This window comes from Megascapheus bottae, chromosome 28, assembly GCF_031878675.1.
Source record: "Megascapheus bottae isolate mThoBot1 chromosome 28, mThoBot2.hap1, whole genome shotgun sequence".
NCBI lineage: Eukaryota > Metazoa > Chordata > Mammalia > Rodentia > Geomyidae > Megascapheus > Megascapheus bottae.
The window spans coordinates 2909746-2937262 of NC_143536.1; the positions used below are offsets into that span (position 1 = coordinate 2909746).

General features: G+C 54.0%; 1 protein-coding gene across 3 annotated transcripts; it reads left to right on the top strand.

Annotated features, from left to right (window-relative positions):
• The first annotated feature begins 1262 nt into the window (after window positions 1–1262).
• On the top strand, window positions 1263–24906 carry Abcb9 (ATP binding cassette subfamily B member 9). Of its 3 annotated transcripts, none has more exons than XM_090319949.1 (12): window positions 1263–1350; window positions 6083–6770; window positions 10968–11082; window positions 11749–11879; window positions 12645–12850; window positions 15017–15214; window positions 16267–16395; window positions 18792–18980; window positions 19384–19557; window positions 20897–21056; window positions 21404–21540; window positions 23826–24906. In XM_090319949.1, the coding sequence occupies exons 2-12, from the start codon at window positions 6170–6172 to the stop codon at window positions 24084–24086; spliced, it is 2301 nt and encodes a 766-aa protein (XP_090176075.1). In that variant the 5' UTR covers window positions 1263–1350; window positions 6083–6169; the 3' UTR covers window positions 24087–24906. The 3 variants fall into 3 exon arrangements, with proteins under 3 accessions (XP_090176075.1, XP_090176077.1, XP_090176076.1); XM_090319951.1 differs by having other exon boundaries at window positions 11800–11879; XM_090319950.1 differs by lacking the exon at window positions 1263–1350 and adding an exon at window positions 1839–1963.
• Window positions 24907–27517: the final 2611 nt, after the last annotated feature.

Genomic DNA, 27517 nt, shown 5'->3' on the forward strand with positions numbered 1-27517 from the left:
GCACTACTTGTGCCTCAAGTAGTACAGCACTAGCCTTGAGAACAAAAGATTGTGACAGTGCCCAGGCCTTGAGCTCAAGCCCCAGGACACACACAAAGATAGAGCTAAATTATTGGTTGTTGTTTTTTTTTTTGCCAGTCGTGGGGCTTGAACTCGGGGCCTGAGCACTGTCCTTGAGCTTTTTCAAGGCTAGAGCTCTGCCACTTAACCAGAGCACCACTTCCAGCTTTGTTTTTCTATGTATGTGGTACCGAGGAATGGAACCCGGGTCTTCGTGCGTGCTAGGCAAGCACTCTACCACCAGGCCACACTGCTGCCCTAGAGTTTAATTTGAAATTCTCTTATTTAGTTGTGTCTTTCTTGTCTCACCTGCTCTACTCTGTCTATAGGATTGCCTGCCCTCCCTATCCCAGAGCACTTCATTTTTCTCCCTGTGAGGGTTGTGTTCAGACAGGTGCCTCATATATACGGTTTGATTCTATCGTAGACCATTTCTGAAGAACTCGTTCATGGTTGAATGCCTTGGGTTTGGACTCTGGGCGCTGTCCCTGAGCTCCCCAGCTCCCGGCTTCCGCCCCGCCCCTGGAGGAGCCACAGCCCCACCCCCGCTTTCTAGCGATTCACTGGGGTCTCAGCTTCTTTAGAGCCCGGCTGGCTTTGAACCTCGGTCCTCAGATCTCAGCCTCCCGAGTACTAGAATGACAGGTGTGAGCCACCGTGTCCGGCCCAATTTTTTCCCTGAATGGCTCGGGCTGCCTCTGACCCCGCTTCCCCTCTGCCCTCGGGGAGGACCACGCCGGGGCCTCGCCGCGCCCAGCTCCTCGAGTCCTGGAGTTGTGGGTGGATGAGGGGACCAGGGTCATAACGCCCGGACAACCTTCCGAACCTGTTAAAAATCAGCCCCCAGCCCCCCGCAGGTGGAGCCGTCCGTCCCCCGCCGAGGACGGGCGGAGCGTCGGGGGAGAAGCCGGCCGCCGAGGGCCTGCGGGGCCGGGCCCGTTGGGGTCTCGGCAGGTGAGCGGGGACGGGGCGGAGTCGAGCCTGGGCGGCCCCGGCCCCGCCCGCCTGGCTTCATTGGCCCCTGGCCGCGCAGGCCCCGCCCCGCCGCGGAAGCCCCGCCCCAGCCAGCGCAGGCCCCGCCCCCCGCCGGCCGCGGCGCCAGCGGGGTTCGGCTCCGACCTTGCCGCGGCGCTGCGCGGTCGGGAGGCGGGAGAGGCCGCGGGCGGGCGGGCGGGCGGAGCGAGCGCGGCGCCTCGCGCGAGCTCGGATGAGCGGCGCGCCGCCTGCGTCCCCGGCGACCCGGGTCCGCCGCGCGTCCCTTCCCCCGGCTCACCTGGTGCCAGGTAACAGGTAAGGGCGCGGCGCCGGGACCCCCGCCCCAGCCCGAGCTGAGGCGTCTCCCCGGCGAGGCCGCCGCCCGGCCCGCGCCCCGGCGGCGTCCTCACGCCACGCCGCGGCGCCGCGGGACCGGTGCTGCACGGCGCTCTCGGCAGAGGACGCGCCGCGTCGTGAGGGGACCCGGGGACCGCGTCCCCCGAGGCTCGCGCCCGCGACTCCGGGGGTCTCCCCACCCCCACGCGGACGCCGGCGGCCGGCGGCCCGGCCCTGCCCAGCCCCGCCGGGCAAAGCCCGCCCTGCGCCCCCTCAGTGCTCCAGGCCGGACCGGGGGCCGGCGCAGCCCCGGCGGCCCCGCCCTGGTGGCCGAGCCTCCTCCGTGCTCTCCGAGCGTTAACTGAGATAGACAGGATTCCCACCCTCGCCCCAGCCCCTGCGATGGTGTCCCCTCTGTCCCCGCCCCCACTTGGCGTGTCCCCGAGCCACAGCTACCTGAAGTACGAGGTCAGCCCCCAGCGTGGGGGCCATCAGGATGGAACTGGGGTGCCCCAGCCCCCTCCGCCAGTGAACAGAGAGTGGTCCTTCTGTGACTTGGCCCATCTAGGGGGTGAAAGCCCACCAAGGGAAGGTGAGCGAGGGCCACCTGGGCACCAAGTCAAGCCCTTTCCCTACAACCCCTCTGTAGCCCTGACAAGGACCCCAGAGGGCAAAGCCTCCTGTTTCCATTCTGCTTCATCTACTACTTTCCAAGGGTCATTTAACTTGTCTAGCTAGGATGAGCATGGCCACCGGAGTCTCTCAGAGTTGTGGATCACCGAGCCGGGAGGTGCCAGCACTTAGGGACACCCCCAAAATGGTAGCTGTTGTGCTTGTAATAGTATTTATTATCTCCTGGCTGACCCAGCCTAGCTTATCTGAGCTAACAGCTAGCAGTGCCCGCCAGGATCTCCTCTATTGGAAAGGAGAGCCTTTGTTAAGCCCCCAACTGGACCTAGGGTCACTGGCCAGTCCTGGGCCACTCATAGCATTTGGAAGTCAAATAGAGTTGCCCCTGGCTTCCTGAACCATGGTAAGCCCTGAGTAGGGCCTGCTCTGGCCTTTGGCCACCACCTTGTCCTTGTCTCTTGAGCCACGCACATCACCCACATGCTCACAATTTGCTCTCCCTCTCCACCTGGCAGGACCCGTTGTGTCCTTGTCATGCAGTGGAGGGCGGGGACATGCCTCCAAGCATCCTCCCAGTCACCATCCTCCCACCTGGCTGTCTTAGCTTGTGGTCTGGTTCCCTTTATTTTCCTGCTCAGTAACTTTAAAAATAACTGAGCAACCTGCTCCTCACCCCCCCCCCCCAACCTACTGTAACCCAACCTGGCCCCAGTTGGATATTGCTCACAGCAAGTGGAAGGACTCACCCACTGGGGGCGGGGACTATGGTGCCCGTACTCTGCACAGCCGCACAAAAGCCTCACCTCCACTCTGCTGCAAGACATGCTTCGATCATCTTTGATGTTGGTCTTTTGGAGTTTTGTTTATTCTGAGGAAGATAAATAGCTGGGGCTAGGGGTACAGCTTAGTGGCAGAGCGTCTGTTTGGCATGCACAGACCATCCTCAGTGCCAAACAAAAACTAAGTCTCCCAGGTGGGCATCTGGCTGCTTGGGCTGTGGACACATGGGGAAGGAACTCCCCCCGCGCCTGGAAGTCGAGGTGAGGAGCTCCCAGCCTCTCATCTCTGACTAATCTGAGCCTCCTCTCTGAACCCCAGCCTGGGTCTGGGGGGCCCAGATGCCTGTGCCACTTAACGAGCCAGCAGCTGAAGTGGCTGGCAGGAGCCTGAGGTGGCACTGGGCCAGGAGCTTCCCTTCCTGGTCCCGGAGTGGAGCTCGCCCACTCACTCTCCCTGAGGCCTCTGCATTGCAGCAGATAGTCTGGGAGCCAGATAGCACTAGCTGCTCAGGGGCTGGGATGGAACAAGGGCCCGCCAGGACAGGAGTGCCTATTTATCTCACCCCCTCTCCATGCCCCGACCCTACTTGGCCCTTGGCACTGGAGCTGCTGAGTAAGCAAGTGATAGCACTGAGACAGGCTTGAATTTACCAGGAGGTGCTGGCCTCACCAGGCTTGGGAACCATCCCCTCTCCCCCCATCTCTGCATCTCAGACTCACCTCCTTAGCACCCTGAAGGGGTCCTTCTACCCCTTGAAGAGATTCTGCTCAAAGAGTAGAGCTTTGGAATAGGGAGCCCAATTTTTTTTCCCTGGTCCTGGGGCTTGAACTCTGGGCCTGGGCACTGTCCCTGAGCTTCTTTGTGCTCAAGGCTACCACTTGAGCCACAGTGCCACTTCTGGCTTTTTCTGAGTAGTTTTATTGAAGATAAGACTCTTACATGGGCCGGGAGTTTGGCCTAGTGGTAGAATGCTTGTCTAGCATGCAAAAAGACCCGGGTTCAATTCCTTGGTACCACATACATAGAAAAATGCTGCAAGTTGTTCTGTCACTCAAGTGGTAGAGAAGTAGCCTTAAGAAAGCCCAAGGACACTGATCAGGCCCTGAGTTTAAGTCAGGACTGGCAAAAAAAAAAAAAAAAAAAAAAAAGTCTCTCACAGACTTTCCTGCTCAGGCTGGCTTTGAACTGTGACCCTCAGATCTCAGCCTCCTGAGTAGCTAGGATTACAGGCGTGAGCCACAGCACACAGCAGGAACTCAGATTTTGAAACCATATGGCCCAGCTCTGCTTAGCTGTGTAGCCTGGGGTGGATCAGTTGATCTTTCCGTGCTTGTGTTTTCTCACCTGTAAGATGGGGGTAGAAGCTACTTGTTTGGCTTCTTGTATTGATTGTTTAGAGAGGTGTCTGGTACATGTTAGTATTCATGTGTGGGCTACGGCTATCACCGTCCTGACAGCCACCATGCTCATACACTGGACTGGGCCCTGTGATGTACATTTTGTTTTTCTTAAATGGGCATGCCCTGTGAACATTCACTATACTGAGAGATTCTTAGCTTAAGAGATGGACTCTGCATCCAGACAGCTCTAAGTTCATATTCCAGCAGTGCCATCGGCCAGCTGTGTGCCCTTGGGCAAGTTATTTGCTTCTCTGCAGTTAACCACAATGCAGACCCCCCAAGCTTTTTATGAGGACTAAGTCAACACAAGAGACACTAGCACAGAGCAGGCCCATAGAGAGTGCTGGGTTACATAACTGTGCTTGTTATTGGATACTTACTGCATGCTGGGGTCCTTAAAATCTCAGTTTTATTTCTTATTTTTTGGCCAGTTGTGGGCTTGAACTCAGGGCCTGAGCACTGTCCTTGGACTTTTTTCTCAAGGCTAGAGCTCTACCACTTGAGGCACAACACCACTCCCAGCTTTTTTCTATGTATGTGGTACCGAGGAATTGAACCCAGGTCTTTGTGCGTGCTAGGCAAATACTCTACCACTAGGCAAAAATCCCGACCCACATCTCAGTTTTAAGTCTTGATTTGGGTCCTTGTTGGCTGAAGCAGATGTCTGTGTCACTGTGTGCCTTGGTTTCCCCATGGGGAAAACCTGAGTGGTCCTCATGTTGTGGGGAGAAAGTCTCCCCTGGACCAGGCATGATTCAGGATCTCTTTCACATAGGGCTCAGAGATTTACCCATTTTCTAATGGGACAACAAAGGCCTCTCCCAGGAAGAACTGGTCAGTGCACACAGCCTGGCCCCAACCCTGCCCTGGACAAGTTCCAGTCACAGCCCCAGGCCACCAGGCCACCAGGCCCTTTCCCTGGTTTCCCTAGTTACAGTGCATGAGGTGCTAGGACAATGTAGGCATTAAGACACACATCCCCACTGGGTCCTAGACTTGAAGGGACAGCTTGGTATTCGAGGGAATGTTAGCACGGAGCAGGGGAGGGAGTTGGTTAGCCAACTCTGGGTCAGAGTGAACACTCAGCCTGGGTTGGGTTCTGCCAAGCAGACAAGAGCTGTCTGGGTCGTGTGGGACCGGCAAGCCACCCCACGCCCTTCAGCCTTCCTCCTGGTATAAGAGGCTGCAGGGGACCTGAGGCATCATTGCCTATTGCTGACAGCAACTGGCACTAATAATTCTATGCTATGCACTGTGCCCAGGACTCGTGTCCGTGCGCTGAACTTCACATTGTAGTGTCACATGAGACATGGGTTTTGAGAAAGTTGTGCATTAAAAACAGGGGCCATCTGTTGACGTCTGCCGCATCCTTGCCCGCCCATCCCCCACTCCCAGCATTCTATGTTGTTTTCTTTTCTTTTCTTTTTTTTTTTTTGCCACTCCTGGGCTCAAGCTCAGGGCCTGAGCACTGTCTCCTTGGGCTTTCTCAAGGCTAGAGCTCTACCACTTGAGCCTCAGCACCACTTCTAGCTTTTTTTTTTTTTAATGTATGTGGTACCAAGAATCCAACCCAGGTCTTCATGCATGTTAGGCAAGCACTCTACCACTAGGCCAAACTCCCGGCTCTGTGTTGTTTTCTTATCAAAAGTGTCCCCTAGGGGAGCTTGCCCGCTCTGCAAGGCCTAGACCATTGTAGTTCTTGTGCATGGCTAAGGCCCCAACCCAAAGAAATGTCCTGGAGATATCAACTTTGGGTGAGTGGGAGCCACTTGACACCCCCAAAGTCAGTCTTCTGCTTATTGCTGTTTCACTGAGGAGGAAACTGAGGCTCAGAGATGCCAAGTGTCTTGTTCCAGCTCGCTGAACCCCACACCTGATACTCACTGCCTGTCCCCCTGTAGGTCTGGCCTTTCCCTGCAGACAATGATGGCCTTGCCACGGTGAACCACAGTCTGTCCCTCTGTACCCACCCACCACGAGCTACCAGGATGCGTCTGTGGAAGGCGGTGGCGGTGACCCTGGCCTTCATGAGCATGGATGTTGGTGTGACCACAGCCATCTATGCCTTCAGCCACCTAGACCGCAGCCTGCTGGAGGACATCCGCCACTTCAACATCTTTGACTCGGTGCTGGACCTCTGGGCTGCCTGCCTGTACCGCAGCTGCCTGCTGCTGGGGGCCACCATCGGTGTGGCCAAGAACAGCGCCCTGGGGCCCCGGCGGCTGCGGGCCTCGTGGATCGTCATCACGCTCGTGTGCCTCTTCGTGGGCATCTACGCCATGGTCAAGCTGCTGCTCTTCTCCGAGGTCCGCAGGCCCATCCGGGACCCCTGGTTCTGGGCCCTCTTCGTGTGGACCTACATCTCTCTTGCAGCCTCCTTCCTGCTCTGGTGGCTGCTGTCCACTGTGAAGCCCGACGCCGAGACCCTGGAGCCAGCGACGGGTGCTGAGGCTGACGGTTTCCACGGGGAAGGCCGGCCGCCAGCTGAGCAAGCATCCGGAGCCACGCTGCAGAAGCTGCTCTCCTACACCAAGCCTGACATGGCCTTCCTTGTGGCCGCCTCCTTCTTCCTCATCATGGCAGCGCTGGGTGAGTGAGAACCGGAGTGAGGGGCCCGGCCCCCTCCTCTTATTTTTTATTTTTCTTCAGCACTGGGGTTGGAATTCGTGGTCTCACACGTGGGCCCTGGGAGTGGGGTGTCTGGGCCCAAAGCGCTTCTGGTGGTAAATAGAATAGCATGAGGATGATGAAGCCTTGCTTTATGGATGTATTTATTTTTAATGTTTGAGTGATACTGGGGATTGAACTGAGGGCTTTGTTAGATGGGCACTCTGCAACCTGAACCTTGCTTTTTTGGACAGGATAACCCTTTTTACCAGACTGACATCAAACCTCAATCCTCCCACTGTTGTCTCGCAGTAGCCTAGACAATCAGCACGCGCCACCATACTTCTGTCTTGTGGAAGTTTCGGTCGTGTAAACGTCTCTTGGTTTGACATGGGTGGTGTTTCTTCCTGGGTCTGTGAGCATTGCAGGGCTGAGACTTCGCAGGCTCTCGCAGCCGTAAGTCTGGGTACAAGCTGTGTGACCTTCCCTATCTTGTGAAAATTTCTGAGCCTTGTTTACCCTCTTCTGTGGAGGGAGCTCAGAGAAGGCCTATCACAGCCTGTGATGCGTGAATCAAAACAGGACAGAGACTGAGGACAGAACTTGGTAGGTTGTGCTGAGCATCCAGGAACGTTAGCTGCTGTGAGGTTGTAAACTGTTAACTCATAGGGACAGCATCTTCAGAAAAGGCCTGACACTGTCACTCCTTCCTGTCATCATCCATCTTTCATCCTTTAAGCCCCACCCCATCGCAGCTGTGTACCTTTAGGCAGTTGTTTGCCTCTCTAAAAAATCTCTGCCTCTATACCTAAAAAGTGAGCATCAAACTGGGTGCTGGTGGCTCACGCCTCTAATCCTAGTTACTCAGGAGGCTGAGATCTGAGGATCATAGTTCAAAGCCAGCTGGGGCACTAAAATCCATGAGACTCTTACCTCCAGTTAACCACCAGAAAACTGGAAGTGGTGCTGTGGTTCAAGTGGTAGAGCACTAGCCTAGAGCTGAAGAACTCAGAGACAGTGCCCAGGCCCAGAGTTCATGCTCCATGAACCCCCCCAAAAAAACATGAGCATCAAAGTCCTATGCTTCTCAAGGTCCTATGCTTCCCAGCGTGCATTACTGTGACAAAAGGCCAGAAATAAACAACTTCAAAGGAGGAAAGATATCTTTTGGTCATGGTTTCAGGTTCCAGTCCACCAGTCAGCTGGGTGTGGTGGAACCTCACATCGAGGTTAGCAGTGTGTGGCGGAGGAAAGCTGCTCACTGTATAGTAGCAGGAAGCAGAGAAACAGGGGATGGAGCTGAGCTCCCCACATGCACCAAGTCCATCTTCCAGTGACTTACTTTCTGTAAGCAGGTACCATCTCCTGAAGTCCCTCACCTACCAGTGGTGCCATCAGCTGGGGATCAAGCCTTCACCATATGTGCTTCTTTTTTGGGAGGTGGGGGACACAACATTTAGGGACTAAGATGCCTCAAGCAGCTCCAGGCACGCAGGAGCTGGGGCGGAGGGCTTTCTGTCCTATTTGGGCCTCAGACCTAGATGCCCCTCCTTGGGAGCTCCTCGTATTCTACTGACTGTGGTCTTTGCACCTCAGTTAGGATGCTGGTGATTAACATCACCACCCCCATTCAGCCTCCCTACCAAGCCTGAGTCACCCCAGGTCCAGAATCCCAGCAGCGATGCTCACAGCATGAAGGAGTGAAGGAATGAATGACCACCTGTCTGTGGCAGGCAGATGTCACTCCATGGTCAGCTGCGCTCTGCTCAGAGAGCACTGACACCCTACAAGCCAGCCCCGCAGGCTGCCAGCCTGAGGGAATGAGTGAAAGTCCAGGGCTCTGGTCCATACTTACGACTTAGGCAAGTTACCTGACTTACTCAAACCTCAGTTTCCCATCCGGAAATGGAGCTTTGATGGGCTATCCTGAGAATTGATGGACTATCCTAAGAATTAAACTAGATGAGGCAGAAGTAAATGGGAATATTGGCTACTGAGATACTATTCAGCTAACAGTTCAAACAACATTCATTCCTGCCATCCTTTTTCTGTACCCCGTAGTGGAAGGAAGAAAGGAAGGGAGGTGCAAGGATTGAAAAAAGAAATATCTACCAGCCACCCTCTGGGGATAAGACCATATGAAGTATTGAGTATTTCCTAAGTCGGGATTCTTTTATTCTTGGCATTGTGCTTTGCTTTTAGAGACAAGGTCTTGGTATGTAGCCCAAACTACCCAGTGCCAGGATTACAGGTGTGGCCATCACACCTGGCTAGGATCCTTTAATATGGATTTCTTCATAACCCAGTCATGTAAATGTGAGTGATTTAACCGCTCTGAGCTCCAGTTCCTTCTCAGTGGAAGGAATGCATTTCCACAAATAGGAAGATTAAAAATACCAAAGCTGTAGCAACATTGGGTGACATTTGGAATTGAAGAAGGTAAGAGTTCAAAGATAAGGGATCTGGCATTAAGAGTGTTGCAAGCAAGGGACCAACCACACAAGGGACCTGTGGTAGGTAGGTGCCTGGTGGTTAAAGTAGTATAGGTCAGTGAGGCTGGAGCAGAATGGGCAAGATGGGAAGGGTAGAAGCAGAGGTCTCTGGGGGATAGGCTGGTGCTGTCATTCAGGTCCAGTGCAAGCAGGGACTGAAAGAGCACCTGTAACAGGGTTTCACTGTCTTCTGATGGAGGGGAAGGCAACCGTAGGAGCAGTGCTGAGGTGTGGGTGAGCCTGGCAGCTTGGAGCAGTGTGTGGCATGGCAGCAGGATTTAAAGGCTCTATCACATGACACTGCAGATTCAAGCACCTGCATAATGCTTTGCAGGGCACCAGGACCCAGTGGGGTTGTCATTGTCATCGGTACTTTGATGTTAGAGCTTGCCCATGACCTTTACTTCCCTATGGGTAAACGGGCAGGAAGAATTGCAGCTCAGGTAGAACTCAGTAGGCCAGAGCCTGGAGTGGGAGGCCCTCTGGGTCACCTCCTGGCTTCTACTCGGTGCTCAGTAGAGGGCGCTGGAGCCACATAGAATGCCTGGCTGGCCAAGGCTGAGCCAGGTCAGAGCTGCCCAGGGCTCCATTCACACCTTTATTATAGAGTGCCAACTGCATGCCGAGCTTCTAGCCCAGCCTGCCTGTGGAAAGAGCTGTCATGGCTGTAGATCCTAGGACAGGCAAGAACCCAGCACAGACTGACGATGTTTCCAGGAGAATGGGCATTCTGCAGTTGGGGGGGGGGAACGGGGCATGGATCTCGCTCCATATCTACCGGGGCTGGTAACTTACAAGCAGTAGGAATGTCTTCCCCACCGTGTGGAGCTTAGGAAGCCCAGGTTCAAGGTCTGAGCAGAAGCATCCTCTGTTCCAGGATGAGGCCTGGTTGCATCTGAGGGGAGGGTTGTCCACTGGAGGAGAGGGGCACTGTGTCTCCATGTGGCAAAACCAGAAGACAGGAGAGAGCCAGCCTACTCTCTAGACCATTCCAATGGACCCTAAACCCTCCAAGAGGGTCTTCCTTCATCTGTGACTTAAACACATCCTAAAAAGTTCTCAAAAAACCTATCACAGTAAGAATTGGGTTCTAGCATAGGAATGTAGGGGGACAGTCAGACAAATGCAGGAAGAGACAATGAAGAAGCCCCCACATGGGAAACTTTAAGTTCAGGCTCTTCCCAGCCCTTGCTCTGTGACCTGAGCAAGTTACTCTGAATCTCTAGGGTTGTTGTAAAGAGCCACGGCGGGGGTTGAGGGGGGGCACATCACCTGGCAAGCTGTAAAGGGTTCCACAAAGAAGGGCAGGGCAGCCATTGGCAACTTCCCTAGGACCAGAATGTCCACACCTTGCAGCTTGTAGATTTTGGACTCTTGACTCCACCCAGGAGAAGTGAAGCCACCTTTGGCATCCGTCAACAGCTGACGAGCTGTATGGCCTGTGGTGGCCTTGTACCTCAACCTCTCCCCTTCTCAGGGGAATGAGCTCCCCGGAAGACTTGGCTGTGCACCCACCATGCCTGGTGGCCATCACTGTTATCATTAGCCCAGTTGGTCTGGATTATAACCAAGATTCTAAAGAGAGGGATCCTAAGCAGTGTGGGTGGGTGTGAGAGAGCAGAGTTTTCTAGGAGGAGGGGCCCCCTCGCTTGCCCCCAGCCTCCCTGAGCCTCCCTGCCTCTTGCAGGTGAGACCTTCCTGCCCTACTACACGGGTAGAGCCATCGACAGCATCGTCATCCAGAAGAGCATGGACCAGTTCAGCACAGCGGTTGTCGTGGTGTGTCTGCTGGCCATCGGCAGGTAGCCACTCTGTCCTGCACACCCAGGCCTATGCCCAAGAATGGGGAGGGGCCAGTTCCTAAAGCAAACAGGGTCCAGGGAGGTTCAAGACAGGTTCCGTTAGTCCATTACCATGGTGACCAGCTCCCCAAATGGCTTCAATTAGGCCACTCCTTTTTGTCCTGGGGTTCCTCCTGCATTTACTATGGCTGTCTTCTAACAAATGGATCTACCGGGCCAGGAGTTTGGCCTAGTGATAGATTGCTTGCCTAGCAGCACGAAGACCTAGGTTCTATTCCTTGGTACCACATACATAGAAAAAGCCGGAAGTGGTGCTGTGGTTCAAGTGGTAGAACTCTAGTCTTGAAAAAGCCCAAGGACAGTGCTCAGGCCCTTAGTTCAAGCCCCAGGACTGGCAAAAAAAAAAAAAATGGGTCTATTCTGTCTGTGCTGAAGGGAGGGGACCTGCTGGTAGATTAGGGTCCTCTACCCTGGCCGTGGGGGTCCTGGTTGAGGAGTGAGGGCAACTCTGCAATAGGACCGGCCCTGGACAGTGGCCTGAGGTTGGCACCTGTCTTTACCCCACAGGGTCCCGGGGCCACGGCAGGGGGGGCAGGAGAGTGGCTGGGTGATGGCTGTCACCTGTTGGAAGGATATCATGCTATAATGTCTCTTATCTGCAATTAGCTCATTTGCCGCAGGTATTCGGGGTGGCATTTTTACCCTCATATTTGCCAGACTGAACATTCGCCTCCGAAACTGTCTATTCCGCTCGCTGGTGTCTCAGGAGACGAGCTTCTTTGACGAGAATCGCACAGGTTGGTCCCTGGGTGCTTGGAGGGAGGGTGGCTTGCTTCCCATCCAGGAGTCAAGCGGGGTGCACTGGTGGCCTCGGCTGTGCTGGCCCTTCCTGAGGTCACGTTTAGACTGGAAATACATGAGGGCTTGGCTTACACCACTGGCCTAGCCCGTGCTCTGGGGACGTTTGTTATGTGCTGTGGTCTCCACAGGACCATGGCCAGGCCACTGAGGTCCCTGTGGGGACCAAAGGCCTTACTTCTTGCTACCCCATGGGAGCCACCGAGCCAAGACTGCCCAAGCCTGTGGGCAGCAGAGGCGGAGGCCCTGCTCCAACCAGCTGAGCACAGCCAGCCACAGTCCCATGTGCTGGGACAGAAGCCTGGGTTCCGGCTCTTGGAGCCAGTTTTCTCCTCTGTAACCTGATGACAGAAGCCATGGAGCTGTGAGGCTCCTGGCCAGGTGTTGCACACTGGGTGCCTGCCCTCCCCCTCCCTGAGGTGGGAGGAGGCTTCCTGGCCCTGCAGTGACAGGGACAGACACAGGTTTCAATTCTGGCTCAGTTGTGGGTGCAAGGGTGCTGAGCCAGGCCTTCCCTCTCCGAGCCTCAGCCATCTCCCGGTACAGCGGGGAGGTGGAAGAAAATGCCCTCCAGTGCTGTTCCCCCACCTCAGGCCCCCATCCTGCCCAGAATCCCCAGTGTCCGCCTCAGAAGGCCCTTAGTGTCCCCCGCGCCCACAGTGGCCCTCGATGCTGCAGCAGGAGCTGAGCTGCCTGTGTTCCAGGGGACCTCATCTCCCGCCTCACCTCGGACACCACCATGGTCAGCGACCTGGTCTCCCAGAACATCAATATCTTCCTGAGGAACACGGTGAAGGTCACGGGCGTGGTGGTCTTCATGTTCAGCCTCTCGTGGCAGCTGTCCTTGGTCACCTTCATGGGCTTTCCCATCATCATGATGGTGTCCAACATCTATGGCAAGTACTACAAGGTAGGCTGCTGTCCCCACTGGGGTCTGAGCCTTGGCCGCTCCCCAGGCCCCCCCCAGGAGAGTCTCAGGGGGGTTGGCATTCCTTCATCTGCTTGCTTGAGCACTTCCTGTACCTGGGCCCCGCGAGACGCATCATGGGCCTCCTGCTCCAGAGGCGGCCCCAGGCCTGGCCGCAGTAGCGGTGTAGGATGTGGTGGCGAGTGGTGGGCGCTGAGAGGTGTGAGGGGAACGCCATGCCTGTGTCAGGCATCTGCTGGAGTGGGACATGGAGGTGGAGAGTAAGAAAGCACGGCCAGGGTGGAGTCCCGGGGGTGGGAGCATGCCCGGTGTGTCCGGGAGGCTTCCAGGCAGCTGAGGAGTTGAAAGAGGGGGCCTGGGGACAGGGAGGTGACAGGCAGGATGGACCTTCAGGTCACTTTCTGTGGATTGGGGGCTGGGGGTAGAGTCAGGCTGCAGTTGTTCCGGCCCTCTCCCCTCCTACCAATGCCTCCTGAGAGAGAGTTGGGCCTCATTCTCCCCCGCCTCCTGGATTAGTGGGCACCCTAAACTCTGAGGAGCCCAGGCAGGCAGGGCTAAGTCCCTGACCCCGAGAGTTACACCCCTGGGGAAGGGACCCCTAAGCAGGGCTCAGGTCACTGTCGCCAGCTCTGTGGTCACTTTCTGTGCCCATTATCTGAGGTTGAGGTTGTAAAGGAAGCATGTCCTGCCCAGAACCAAGTGAAAGCACTCGCATAGCCTCCTCCTGCCCCCCAGGAGGGGCCTGGGGCCTCCCTGGGGTCCCTCACTGAGGAGAAAAAGTAAATAGTTGGGCATTAGAGCTGGTTCCTTCTTTCTGTCTCCCCCCTATCCCTGGATGGACACAGGAACTCCCCAGCAGTCTCTACCTCTCTGCCCCTCAGGGCCCTTCTCCAAGTTCAGTTGGGTGTGGCCTCTGGGAAGCTCCACCAGTGTCACACTCCATGCCTGAGTGGTGACGGTCCCTGCCAGTCATCCCCACAAACCACACATCACCCACAGCCAGACATGACTCAGGGCGCAGTGCGGCTCCCCCAGCGTGCAGAGTGCCTGCCTGTTCTGTGTGGCTGGGACTGACACGGGCCACAGGACATCCTGGCCCCCAGGCAGCTTTCCTGGCTGGTTAGGAATTCTCGTACTCTGGCTGTGACAGTCTGAACAGCTCAGTCCAGGAGCCTCTGCTACAACAAATCTCACATTTCATCACACACAGTGTGGCGGATTTCACAGCCCCTGGCCTCCTCCACCATCTAGGGCTTGGTTAGGAGTTCTAGAAGCTTTGTGCCAATCCTCAGGCTCTTGCCAAATTGTATGCTATGCCTCCTGGACTGCCATCTAGTGCCTCCAGCTCTTAGGCCCACAGCAGGAACACATGTTGAAGCTCTTTTTTTTTTTTTTTTTTTTGCCAGTCCTGGGCTTGAGCTCAGGGCCTGAGCACTGTCCTTGGACTTTCTCAAGGTTTGAGCTCTACCACATGAGCCTCAGCACCACTTCCAGCTTTTTTCTATGCATGTGGTACCAATAATCGAACCCAGGTCTTCGTGCATGCTAGGCAAGCACTCAACCACTAGGCCAAACTCCCGGCCATGCTGAAGCTCTTTTACCATGTCCACATCGTTGTGAGCAGCCTCTCTTGTGTAGTGAAGATTACTTAAACATCTCCACCCTCCAGTCACTCAAGCACCCTGAAGTATGCCCCAAGACTGGGGATGAGGCTGGGGCCAGTGGAGGTGGTCTTTGTTTTGTCTTTTGTTTTTTGCTTTTAGTGGGTCCTGGGGCTTGAGCTAGGCTTGGGCGCTGTCCCTGAGATCTTCAGCTCAAGGCTACAACCCCCCTGGGCCTGGGTGCTGTCCCTGAGCTCTTCAGCTCAGCTACTGCCCTACCCTTGAGCCAAGCCCCACTTCCCATTTTTCTAGAGGTTAATTGAGGATAAGAGTCTCAGGTCCTTTTGTTCCCGGGCTGGCTTTGAACATGGATCCTCAGATCTCAGCCTCCTGAGTAGCTAGGATTCCAGGCCTGAGCCACCACTTGGAGATGGTCTTTTTTGACCTGAGCTGACACTGCTGAGGGTGGGAAAGTGAAAGATACTCAGAGCAAGAAGGTAGTGGGGTTCTCTGTTGTAAAGTCTCCTCCTGGTCCCTGGGCCCATAGAGACTCTCCAAAGAGGTCCAGAGTGCCCTGGCCAGAGCCAGTAACACGGCTGAGGAGACCATCAGCGCCATGAAGACGGTCCGGAGCTTCGCCAATGAGGAGGAAGAGGCGGAGGTGTACCTTCGGAAGCTGCAGCAGGTGTACAAGCTGAACAGGAAGGAGGCAGCCGCCTACATGTCCTATGTCTGGGGCAGTGGGGTATGTGTGCCTGGCCCGAGCCCTGACCACAGGGGGATGGGTGCACGTGTGAGGACCCACCCTCTAAGACATTGGCCCAGGCCCTTCCTTGCATGTTGCCAGCAAATCAGCAGAGAATCCTTCCAGAGATGAGCACAGCTCGCACACATTCCCTCGAGGCACCTCTGCTGTCCCTGCCTGGGTGAGGTGGCAGGGGAGCTTTCTTCTGTCAACTGGGGAGGAGGCCATCCAGACCCCCAGCCGGGCTACTTCCCAGCATTCTCCATGTCCTGCAGGATGGGGAGCACCAGATCCCATCCCTGCCCATGGCCTCATGGGAGTGGCTGATTGGGAACAGGCTGAGGGAGGAGGGTTGAGTTTCAGGGAAGGAGATGGGGTTTTCCAGGGGAGCCTGGGTCAGGGATTACCTGAGATCCCCCAGAAGCTATCACCCAAAACTGCCAGCAAGGAGGAGAGAGAAAGTATTAAGCCTCTTAGCAATCTGTCCACACCAGCTGTAACCTCCACTGGCATTTACACACCAGCTCTGAACTTAAGATATGGAGGAATAGGCAGGGATCCTGGTCAGGTTGTGTGTTGTCTGGTACTGGTACTCAGAATCTACTCACCTCGGAGACCCCACCCCCACCCCCACAGACAGTGGAGCCCAAGGCACTCCAGACACACCCTTCCTTCATGGCTCCAGGAAACCAATCTCCTGTTATACTGTGCAATGCTAGCCTGTACACCCAAACTTCTCTGAACCACAATCTCTCCAGTGGAGAGAATGAGCAGCCCTTGTGGGGCCCAGAGAGAAACTCACGGCCCTGCGCCTTGCGTGTGAGCCAGGACCTACAAAGAAAGCCTTGTTCTCAGGCCAGACACACAGCCTGCCCCCACCGGGGGCCTCCGAGGCAATGGCTCCAGGACATCCTGCCCATGGCTAGACTTGCATGCAGCTTACAGGAGTGCCTTGAGCCCCCGGGCTGCTCTCGTCTGTCCCTGGAGTGCAGGGAGGTCAGGGTCTGAGGCAGAGGCCCTGGTGACCCAGGCCCCTTTCTCCCACACTCCAGCTCACGCTGCTGGTGGTCCAGGTCAGCATCCTGTACTACGGGGGCCACCTTGTCATCTCAGGCCAGATGACCAGCGGCAACCTCATCGCCTTCATCATCTATGAGTTTGTGCTGGGGGACTGCATGGAGGTGAGAGGCTATCGATGGGGCAGCAGGTGGGGGAGAGATCAGAGACACCCCAAAAATCACAGTGCTGCTAACAGGTGACTTCACTGACCAAGCCATGGGACAGTGGCAGAGAAGGCTTTTGGAGATGCTTGGGGCTCTGTGAAATTCCCCTGCTGGGAAAGGAAACTGAGGCTCAGAGGGGCTGAGTAATCCACCCCCAAGCTAGCTGGATGGGACTTGGCTTTCACCCACTTCAGAGCAACACCACAGGAGGGAGATACTGGGGTCCACAAACAAGCAGACCCTGGGGTGGGATTGAGAGGCCGCTGGTTTCTGTGGGAAGGAATTCTACAAAGGCCGTCATGGGCTGTCACTGGCGAGGCTCACTGGCTCCATCCTGGGCAGCGCAGTGCCTCACAGTGCCCCACCTGAGGACAAGGGAGCTGCTGAGACTTTCTTTCTTTCTTTCTTTCTTTCTTTTTTCTTTTTTTCTTTTTTCTTTTTTTTTTTTTTGCCAATCCTTAGGCTTGAACTCAGGGCCTGCACACTGTCCTTGGGTTTTCTCAAGGCTAGTACTCTACCACTTCAGCCATAGCACCACTTCCGGGCTTTTCTGTGTTATATGGTACCCAGGAATTGATCCCAGGGATCCATGCATGCCAGGCAGGCACTTACCACTAGGCTATACTCCCACCCCAGGCCCTGAGATTTTATGTATTGCTCATGGTAGGCCAGACCCAGAAAGTGGGGGATCTTGGGAGCCAGGCCTGGGCAGATTCAAGTTCTGCCCCTGCCACTTCCTGGTCATGAGACCCAGGACAAGTTTCTTGATTCTCTGTGCTTCAGATAATATAGAAAGTGCTAAAAAAAATAAATAAATAAACTGGATGTGATGGCACACACATGTAATCCCAGCCATGGGAGGCTGGGGCAGGAGGATCTCAAGTTGAGGTTACATCTGAGACACTATCACAGAAAAACTACTCAGTAAAACAGTCTCTATTATGACTCTCCTTTACATGCAGCACTTGTTTTCTACCCAAGGTGAATCTATTTCTATAGACTACACATTAAGCTCCCCCCCCCTTTTTTTTTTTTTGCCAGTCTTAGGCTTGGGCTCAGGGCCTGAGCACTGTCCTTGGACTTTCTCAAGGCTAGAGCTCTACCACTTGAGCCTCAGCACCACTTCTGGCTTTTTTTTATGTATGTGGTACCGAGGAATCGAACCCAGGTATTCGTGCATGCTAGACAAACACTCTACCACTAGGCCAAACTCCCGGCCCTCCTTTTTAAAATATATTTTTATTGTAATTATAGAAGGGTTACATTATATTTGCCAGATAGAAGGTGCATTACTTAACAATCATTGCTACCCCTTCTCATGTTTTTGCTCCCATTTCACTTCCCCCCCACATTTTTTCACAGTCCTGAGGCTTGAACTCAGGGCCTGGGCACTGTCCCTGAGCTTTCCTACAAGGCTAGTACTCTGCTACTTAAACCACAGTGCTGCTTCCAGCTTTTTCTGATTATGTGGTACTAAAGAATTGAACCCAGGGCTTCATGTATACTAGACAAGCACTCTACCACTAAGCCGTATTTCCAGCCCCTAAAACCCATTTGAAAAACTGAAATCAGAAGGCCAGGAGTTTGGCTTAGTGGTAGAGTGCTTGCCTAGAAGACACAAAGACCCGGGTTTAATTCCTTGGTACCACATACAGAGAAAATGCTCGAAATGCTTCTGTGGCTCAAGTGGTAGAGCTCTAGCCTTGAGAAAGCCCAAGGACAGTACTCAGGCCCTGTGTTCAAGCCCCAGGACTGGCAAAAAACGAAAACTGAAATCATGCCGGGCGCTGGTGATTCATGCCTCTAATCCTAGCTACTTGGAAGGCTGAGATCTGAGAATCATAGTTCAAAGCCTGCCCAGGCAGGAAAGTCCATGAGATTCTTATCTCCATTGACTACCCCCTCAACCTCTGGAAGTGGTATTGTAACTCACATGGTAGAGTACTAACTTTAAGCAGAAAAGCTCAAGAACAGTGCTCAGACCCTGATGTTCAAATCACAGGACCAGCATAAAACCCTGAAATGACAGTTCTTAGAGGCACTGGAAGATGAGTCTGGCTCCCGCCTTGCTTCTCACCAGCCCCGAGCTGTGCTGGGTGCCCGTGAGAATCAGTAATGACTGAGAGGCAGGCTCCAAATGTTCTCACGAACATTGGTATTTTATTGCTCTCCTTGTGATTTTTTAAAAAAGTATTATTATGATTGTCTACTTACTAGCAGGTGGCACCCCGGGGGCCTCCTGCCTTTCCCTCAGAGCTGCCATTCTGTCCTTGCTCTCTCCGCACTACCTGGCACACGGTAGGTGTCAGGCACAGGGTGCTGGTGGGACAGGAACGTGTGTCTCCTCCCTGCAGTCTGTGGGCTCCGTTTACAGCGGCCTGATGCAGGGCGTGGGGGCAGCGGAGAAGGTGTTTGAGTTCATCGACCGGCAGCCAACTATGGTGCATGATGGGAGTTTGGCCCCTGACCACTTAGAGGGCCGGGTGGACTTTGAGAACGTGACCTTCACCTACCGCACTCGGCCCCACACCCAGGTCCTGCAGGTGAGAGGAGGCTGCAGCTGGGGATATAGGAGGCGGGGTCCTCCCTGGCCTGCAGCAGGCTCCGGGGGAACTTCTATGAGGAGATGGAGGGGGTGGTGTTTGGGGTAGTGTGGGAGTTCCTCAGGGCTTCTTGGAGGAGCTGGCAGGGTGATGCTTGAGCTTAGACCTGTCCAAGGAGCAGGGGCTGAGCAGGCAGTTTCCTGCCAAAAGAACACTGCAGGCAGAGCAAAGCGCAAGCTGAAAGGCAGCTCTAAATCCTGGGAAGGGGTTATCCAGGGACCAGCGTGCCCAGCCGAGGAGGGTGGGTCCTGTGGGCTGGGCTGGGCAGGGCAGCCCCGGTGTCTGCAGGCAGGAGCCTCAGGACCTGAGCAGCGACTCCACAGGGTGCCTCTGCCCCATGCAGAATGTCTCCTTCAGCCTGTCCCCTGGCAAGGTGACCGCCCTGGTGGGGCCCTCAGGCAGTGGGAAGAGTTCCTGCGTCAACATCCTGGAGAACTTCTACCCACTCCAGGGCGGCCAGGTGCTGCTGGACGGCAGGCCCATCGGCACCTATGACCACAAGTACCTGCACCGTGTGGTGAGTGCCCTGGCCTTGCCCCCACGCCTCTCCCCTCCCTCAGCTCCCTTGCTCAGGTGACATTCTATCACTCGCCGCACCTCCAGCCCTGCTTTTTTTCTGGTTATTTTAGAGATAGAGTCCCTTAGGCTTTAGTGTTCATGCTTACTTGGAACAATGACCTCCAAATTGTAGCTTCCTAAATGGCTAGGAACCACCAGTGTCCAGCTTGATTTATGGAATTTTATGCCTGTACCTCGGCTTGAACTCAAGGCCTTATTCTCTCACTGGGTTTTCTTGCTCTTGTCTGGCATTCTACCACTTGAGGCATACCTCCAGATTTGGAATGTTAACTCTTTCATCTCCATCTTAGGGAGAGGCAGGTTGTCTCCATTCATTCATTCATTTCTTTTCTTTATAGATTACAGCGGTATCTTCTATACCATTACTGTTATTTTGTTTTGTGTTGTTTTTTGCCATTCCTGGGACTTGAACTCAAAGCCTGAGGATTGTCCTTAGGCTTTTTCAAGGCTAGAGCATTACCACTTGAGCCACAGCACCATTTCTGGATTTTTTCTATGTATGTACTGAGGAATTAAACCCCAGGTCTCCATGCATGCTAAGCAAGCACTCTACGACTAGGCCAAACTCCCAGCCCCTATACCATTACTCTTCAAAAAAAAATTGTTTTTGGTGGGTCATGGGGCTTGAGCTTGGCGTGGGTGCTGTCCCTGAGCTCTTCAGCTCAAGACTACCATCCTACCCCTGGCCTGGACAGTGTCCCTGAGCTCTTCAGCTCAAGGCGACTGCCCTACCCCACTTCCCATTTTCTGGAAGTTAGATGGAAATAAGAGTCTCAGGTCCTTTTGTGCCCGGGCTGGCCTTAAATAGTGATCCTCAGATCTCAGCCTCCTAAGTAGCTAGGATTACAGGCGTGAGCCACCTATACCATTGCTCTTATAGGCCAGATTCTTAACCAGATGATAAGGCAATAGCTCCTTGGAATCGTTCTTGGAAGTACAGAGACAGTGAGGGAGGTGCATTCACAGAGCAGCATTCCAAACACATTCCCTCGATTTGTTCAGCGCTGGCACAGGGACAGGTGGCAGTCTTCCTCTTGGTGGTCAGGGAACTTGGCTTAGCCCAGAGCAGCAATCTTGGGGGCCCCAGTGTGTCAGGTGGGAAGGCTGAGGGTCTGGGAACTTGGAGACTCCTCTGGGAAGGGGAGGCAGCTGAGAGTAGCCTCTAGATCGCGTTTCAGACTTGAGACTTTTGGCGTCAGCCAGGCCTGGCTGGTAAGGCTGCCAGCAACAGCTGCCTGGACCCATTCCCAGCCCACTCCCCGCCCGCCTCCCCACAGATCTCCCTAGTGAGCCAGGAGCCTGTGCTGTTCGCCCGCTCCATCACGGACAACATCTCCTATGGGCTGCCCACCGTGCCGTTTGAGATGGTGGTGGAGGCTGCCCAGAAGGCCAATGCCCACGGCTTCATCATGGAGCTCCAGGATGGTTATAGCACAGGTGAGGAGCTGGCATCGCCTCTGCAGGCCCGGAGGCCACCTGAGGGTCGAGATCCTCAGCGTGCAGCATTGTCCTCTGCCCCCACTCGGTCTTTCCCTTTTCCTTCCACCCAGGTGAAATTCACATCACATAAACACTACACGTTAGCCTGTATGTAGCTTTTTTGCACAAAGGCTATGTGCCTTACACTCGGAGCCAGGAGCATCATTTCATGAGCTTCCTGGCAACGACCTTCTGAAACCTCTAGAAAGCCCAGCATCTAGGGTGGCAGGGAAAGGCTTTATGCCCTTTCCAGGGGTGGCCTGGCCACCTTTCCTGCTAACTTGCCCCGTGCTTCTGTCACACAGAGACTGGGGAAAAAGGTGCCCAGCTATCAGGCGGCCAGAAGCAGCGGGTGGCCATGGCCCGAGCCCTGGTGCGGAACCCCCCTGTCCTCATCCTGGACGAAGCCACCAGTGCTCTGGATGCAGAGAGCGAATACCTGGTGAGTGCTGGGGGCAGAGCTGTGCCAGTCATCAGCTCCCTGACCAGTGAATTTGCTGGGCCCAACCATCTCAGGCTCAAAGCTAAAGCCATATGAAGTAGGAACAAGAGCTTCTCACAGCTAGGTGACTCACATTAGAAGCTCTGTGCTGAAGCTGATTTCTTTTTTGTTGGCTGTGGGTCTTATACTCAGGGCCTGGGTGCTGTCCTTGAGCTCTTTTGCTCAAGGCGAGCACTCTACCATTCTGAGACACACCTCTGCTTCTGGTTTTCTGGTATTAATTAGAAAAGTAAGTGTCTCATGGACTTTCCTGCCCAGACTGGCTTTGAACCACAGTCTTCAGATCTCATCCTCCTGAGTAGCTAGGATTACAGGTGTGAGCCACTGGTGCCAGATCCTGAGGCTTATTTCTGGAAAAGAAAATTTATAGTGCTGGGACTCATACCGAGGGTTTGTACAAGTGCTGGCCCTGAACTTTAACCCCAGCCCAACCTCTGGCTAATGCCAGACCTAGCCCTGCCCTGGTCATGGGGTGCTGTCCTAGGCAATGAGGTTTCAGTGGTAGTGAGATGGGACACACATACCACATCCCTCATGGGGTTTCCATTCCCTGGGGAAGACAGCTAACAAACAAGGACACAAGCCTGTGACCCAGATCTTATTTAGTGACTTGTGACAGGTAAAGAAGAGCTGAGCTGCATTCCATTGGTACAGAGGGGATGAGCGGGAACCCGAGTGTGGGGAGCAGAGAGCAGGCTTCCAGGCATACAAAGGCGTCTCAGTGTGGCTGCATGAGCCCTGGCTCACCTGGCAGTGATCCCAGCTGGGAACTTGGGATTCTGGCTTTGCATAGAGAGCCCTGCTCAGCAGCGTGCTGAGCTAGACAGGGCAGACATCTGAGAGGAGCAGTGCCAGGACGCCTAAGTAAGGCCATTTTAGTAACTGCTTCAAGAGTGCTCGGGGCTTAGGCAGGTGATACTCTATCCACACTGGGCTTTTTGCAGCAGGTGTTTGTTTAGCTGGTACTGGAACTTTAACTCAGGACCTCACCTTTGTTGGGCAGGTGCTGTACCACTTGAGCCATGCCACCTACTTGATTTTAGAGCACTTTTAAGGTTTAAAGAAGCAGAAAGTTCAGTCCAGTATGTATATCCCTTCCTGACCACTGCCATTGTTAACCTGCTGGTACAACTGACGAACCAATGTCAGTCTGTTATTTCTGACCAAGTATGGCTGGCGTGGAGCTCTCCCTGTGCATATGGCTCTATGGATTCTGACAGCTGCAGGATGTACCTAGTGACACAGTGGCATGGGACAGCCCCTGGGAGTTTGGATAGTGAGCTGACATGGGATACAGGGCCTTTGCAGGGTTAGGACAGATGTTTAACAGGAACTGGTTAGAATATTTTAGGGCCTGAGGTATAGTTCAGTGGTCAAGCAATTGCTTAGTGTATAGTGTGCACAAGACTCTAGGTTTTTTTTTTTTTTAATCAAAAGCTTCAAAGAATAAAGATCAATAAAACAACAAAATGAGCTGGGCACTGGTGGCTCATGCTTGCAATCATAGCTACTCAAAAGGTTGAGATCTGAGAATCACAGTTCAAAGTCAGCCTGGGCAGGAAAACCCATGAGACTCATCTCCTATGAACCACTAGAAAACTGGGAGTGCTGGTGTGACTCAAAATGTCAGAGTGTTAGATATGAACAAAAGAGCTCAGGGACAGCACCAAGGCCCTGAGTTCAAACCCCATGACAGACAAAAGAAAAAATATACTGGGGCCAGGAGTTTGGTCTCGTGGTAGAGTGTTTGCCTAGCATGCACAAATATCCGGGTTCGATTCCTCTGGACCACATGCCTAGAAAAAGCTGGAAGTAGTGCTGTGGCTCAAGGGATAGAGCTCTAACCTTGAGAAAGCCCAAGGACATCGCTCAACTCCTGAGTTCAAGCCCCAGGACTGGCAAAAAAATATATGCTATCCATTTGGGGAAATGAACAGAGCGAGGGAACCAGCAGAGAGAGTGAGAAGGAGAAGCTGCAGGACTGACGGGTGCGGCCAGGGAAAGGATGCCTGGTTTGGTCTGATGGAAGGTCAGCTCTTCACCTCGTGGGGTGCCCCCTTTAGGTTGGACCCTGAATTCCCTTAGACAAAATAATCCAGGAGTCAGGTTCTGTTCCAGCCCTCATTTTAAAAGTGAGCAACGAGTGTCAGAGGCAGGGGGCCGGGAGAGTGCAGGGGGAGCGGGGTGGTGGGGGCACCCCCGAGCTGGCCCCTGCTGCTCCGCAGATCCAGCAGGCCATCCATGGCAACCTGCAGAAGCACACCGTGCTCATCATCGCGCACCGGCTGAGCACTGTGGAGCGAGCACACCTCATCGTGGTGCTGGACAAGGGCCGAGTGGTCCAGCAGGGCACGCACCAGCAGCTTCTGGCCCAGGGCGGCCTCTATGCCAAGCTGGTACAGCGCCAGATGCTGGGGCTTGAGCCCCCTTCGGACTACACAGCTGGCCACAAGGAGCCGCCCAGCAATGCCAGTCATAAGGCCTGACAGGTGGCCCGGCCTCTCCCAGGGGGCAGAGGCCCCGCCCCTGCCTGGCACGTGTGCCCCTGTGGCCTGCCCGCCAAGGCCGGGCCGCAGTACTGGAGGCTGACCTGCCACCTCCCACGTTTCACGCTTCCTGCATCTGGCCTCCAGCCCCACGCTGCCATGAGCCCCTCTGCTGATCTCCTACCTGATCTTCCCAGACCCCGGCAAAGGTAGAGCTGCCTTTTTAAATCAACATCTCACCAGGTGTTTTGTTTTTACCACTTGGTTCAAAGCGCTCCACTCACTCCTAGATTTCAACAAAACATTTCTCTAATTGGGACTAATGTGGGAGAGTTTTCTAAGATGTTCTAGAAACTTCTGAGCCAGGAGTGAACAGTTGCCCTTTCTAACAGCCTGGGGGATATAGTGAAGAACTGGGCTCTTCCCTTTGCCTCTCCAGAGAAGAGGGCACAAGCTGGGTTTGCTTTCTCCTCCCCCAGCTCCGTGAGTCAGGCCAAGGGTGGGCGGGAAAGGGTCCATCTGCCAATCAAAGCCAGTCTCACTGTGAACCATTAGGGACCTCAATGGGGGAGTGAGGGGCTGGCCAGGCCTGCCGGGACCTCGGGTGCCCCAGCCCTGCACCCAGCGCTTTAGCCCCTTGGCCCTGCCTTGTTCTCCACCCCCTGGCTGACAGCCTTCCCTCATGTCCACCCCACCCCACGGTTTTGCGTGAGATGCACTCTGTTTGTAGACGGGACCGTGGCTAAGGCCAGGTCCGGCTTTGTCTGGGATTGCAAGATGAACCCGGAGAACCCGTCAATAAAGTGTACTACCTCTCAGCTCTCTCCCTTCCCTCTCTTCTCCGCTTCCTGTGGGATATCTGCCCTGTTGCCTGGTTAGAGCTCCAGAGGGCCCATGGGTGCCTGGCAGCCTCCATGTAGAGTCTGGGAACTTTCTTTGTGCTCCTCACATGCGCAGGATCTCCATCACAGCCACTTGCATCCACCTGTCTGTCTATGTCTATCTCAGAGCAGTAAAAACATTCTTCTCCAGCCGGGCACGGTGGCCTGGTGGCCTGTAATCTTAGCTACTCAAGAGGCTGAGATCTGAGGATCAAGGTTCAAAACCAGCCCAGGCACAAAAGGAACTGAGACTCTTATCTCCAACTAACCTCTAGAAAAGGGGAAGTGGGGCTTGAATCAAGGCTACTGTGCTACCCTTGAGCTGAAGAGCTCAGGGACAACACCCAGGCCCATGGGTAGGGCAGTAGCCTTGAGCTGAAGAGTGCCCAGGCCAAGTTCAAGCCCTATGACCCCCCCCCCCAAAAAAAAAAACACTTCTCCAAATTCCACCCCTGAAGGCTGGGCCTGGGAACCACCTGTTCTGTTCTGTGGAATCTGGGCCAAGCCCATCCAGCCAGCAAGGCAGAGAAGTACCACAGACACTCCACCACGAGAGAGGCTCGGGCAGGCCCAGCGTGGCCCTGTGGGTTATTCTTTCTTCCTCCCGTTTTATTTATTTATTTATTTATCTATTTATTGTCAGCCCTGGTTAGAAATCAGGGCCTGAGCACTGTCCTTGGGTTTTCTCAAGGCTAGAGCTCTACCACTTGAGCCACAGAACCACTTCTGGTTTTTTCTATGTATGTGGTACTGAGGAATTGTGCATGCTAGGCAAGCACTCTACCATTAGTCCAAACTCCTGCTGACCACCACCCTTTTATTTTTGTCTGAGTACTTACTGTATGTTCAAGGTATTGTTTGAGGCTCTGGGTCATGGCATGAAAGAAGAGGCCCAAGATCCTTTGCATCTTAAGGAATAATAATCCCAAGTAAAGAGGAAATGGGGCGGGGGAGGGGGACTGGGATTCCTCAGTACCACATACATAGAAAAAGCCAAAAGTGGTGCTGTGGCTCAAGTGGTAGAGTGCTAGGCTTGAGCAAAAAAAAAAAAAAAAAAAGCTCATGGACTGTGCCCAGGCTCTGAGTTCAAGCCCTAGGACTGGAGGTGGTGGGGTGGGGGAGAAAAAAGACAAGAGAGTGACAGTAGGGTTACTATTTGAACCAGAGCAGTCTGGGATGGTGACTTATATTTGAGCAATGAGAAGGGTCCAGCCAAACATGTTTGGGGAAAAAATGTCACAAGCAAATCTAGTCATTCTTAAATATAAATGGAAGGACTGCCAGGAGCTGGTGGCTCAGGCCTGTAGTCCTAGCTACTGAGGAGGCTGAGTTCTAAGGCTCACAGCTCAAAGTCAGCCTGGGCAGCTAAGTTGTGAGACTTACCTACAATTAACTATCAGAAAAGCCAGAGTGGATCTGGAACTCAAGTAGGACAGCACTAGCCTTGAGCAAAAGAAGCTCAAGATAGCACCCAGGCCTCGAGTAGAAGCCCCAGGACTGGCACCAAAAAAATAAAAATAAAAAGGGAGGGGGTGAGCATGTAGCTAAGAAGTAGAACAGATCATTAGCACCAAAAACTGTGCAACGTGAAGTTACTATATGATCTAGCAAGCCTACTCCTAGATATTTACCTGAAGAAGTAAAAAGAAACCAGGTGTGGTGGCGCAGAGAAGGCTGTAAAATGTGGTTTAAGGCCATCAGAGGAAAAAAAGTTTCAAGACTCCTTCCCAACCAAAAGCTCCCACTGGGGGCCGGGAGTTTGGCCTAGTGGTTAAAGTGCTTGCCTAGCATGCATGAAGACCCGGGTTCGATTCCTCGGTACCACATACATAGAAAAAAAGCCTGAAGTGGTGCTGAGGTTCAAGTGGTAGAGCTCTAACCTTGAGAAAGTCCAAGGACAGTGCTCAGGCCCTGAGCTCAAGCCCAGGACCGGCAAAAAAAAACAAAACAAAAGCTCCCACTGTTCCAGCCATTCGGGAGACTGAAATCAGGAGGATTTTAGTTCTGAGCCAACCAGGGCAAAAGAAAGCTCAGGACTCCATCCCAGGGGAAAAAGCTGGATGTGGTAGGTTCACATGTCATCCCAGCAACAGTACAACATGTAACATAGGAAGATCATGGGCCAGACATGGGCCTAGGCAAAAGGCAAGACCCTATTTCAAAATAACCAGGACAAAAAAATAGCAACAACAGCAAAGAAACAAAAAACGAGATTTGAGAATCAGTGGTAGAACATCTGCCTAGCAAGTACAAAGGTCTGAGTTCAAGCCCCAGTACCACACACACACACACACACCCAAAACACAACAAAGAGAAAGAAATGAAAACATGTTTTCATAGAAATTTGTGTGTGAGAGGCTGGGAGTGTGGCCTAGTGGGAGAGTGCTTGTCTAGCATGCACAAACACCCGGGCTCGATTTCTAGGTACCACATAAATAAAAAAGTCAGAAATGGTGCTGTGGCTCAAGTGATAGAGCTCTAGCCCTGATGAAAGCCCAAGGACAGTGCTCAGGCCCTGAATTCAAGCCCCAGGACTGACAAAAAAAAAAA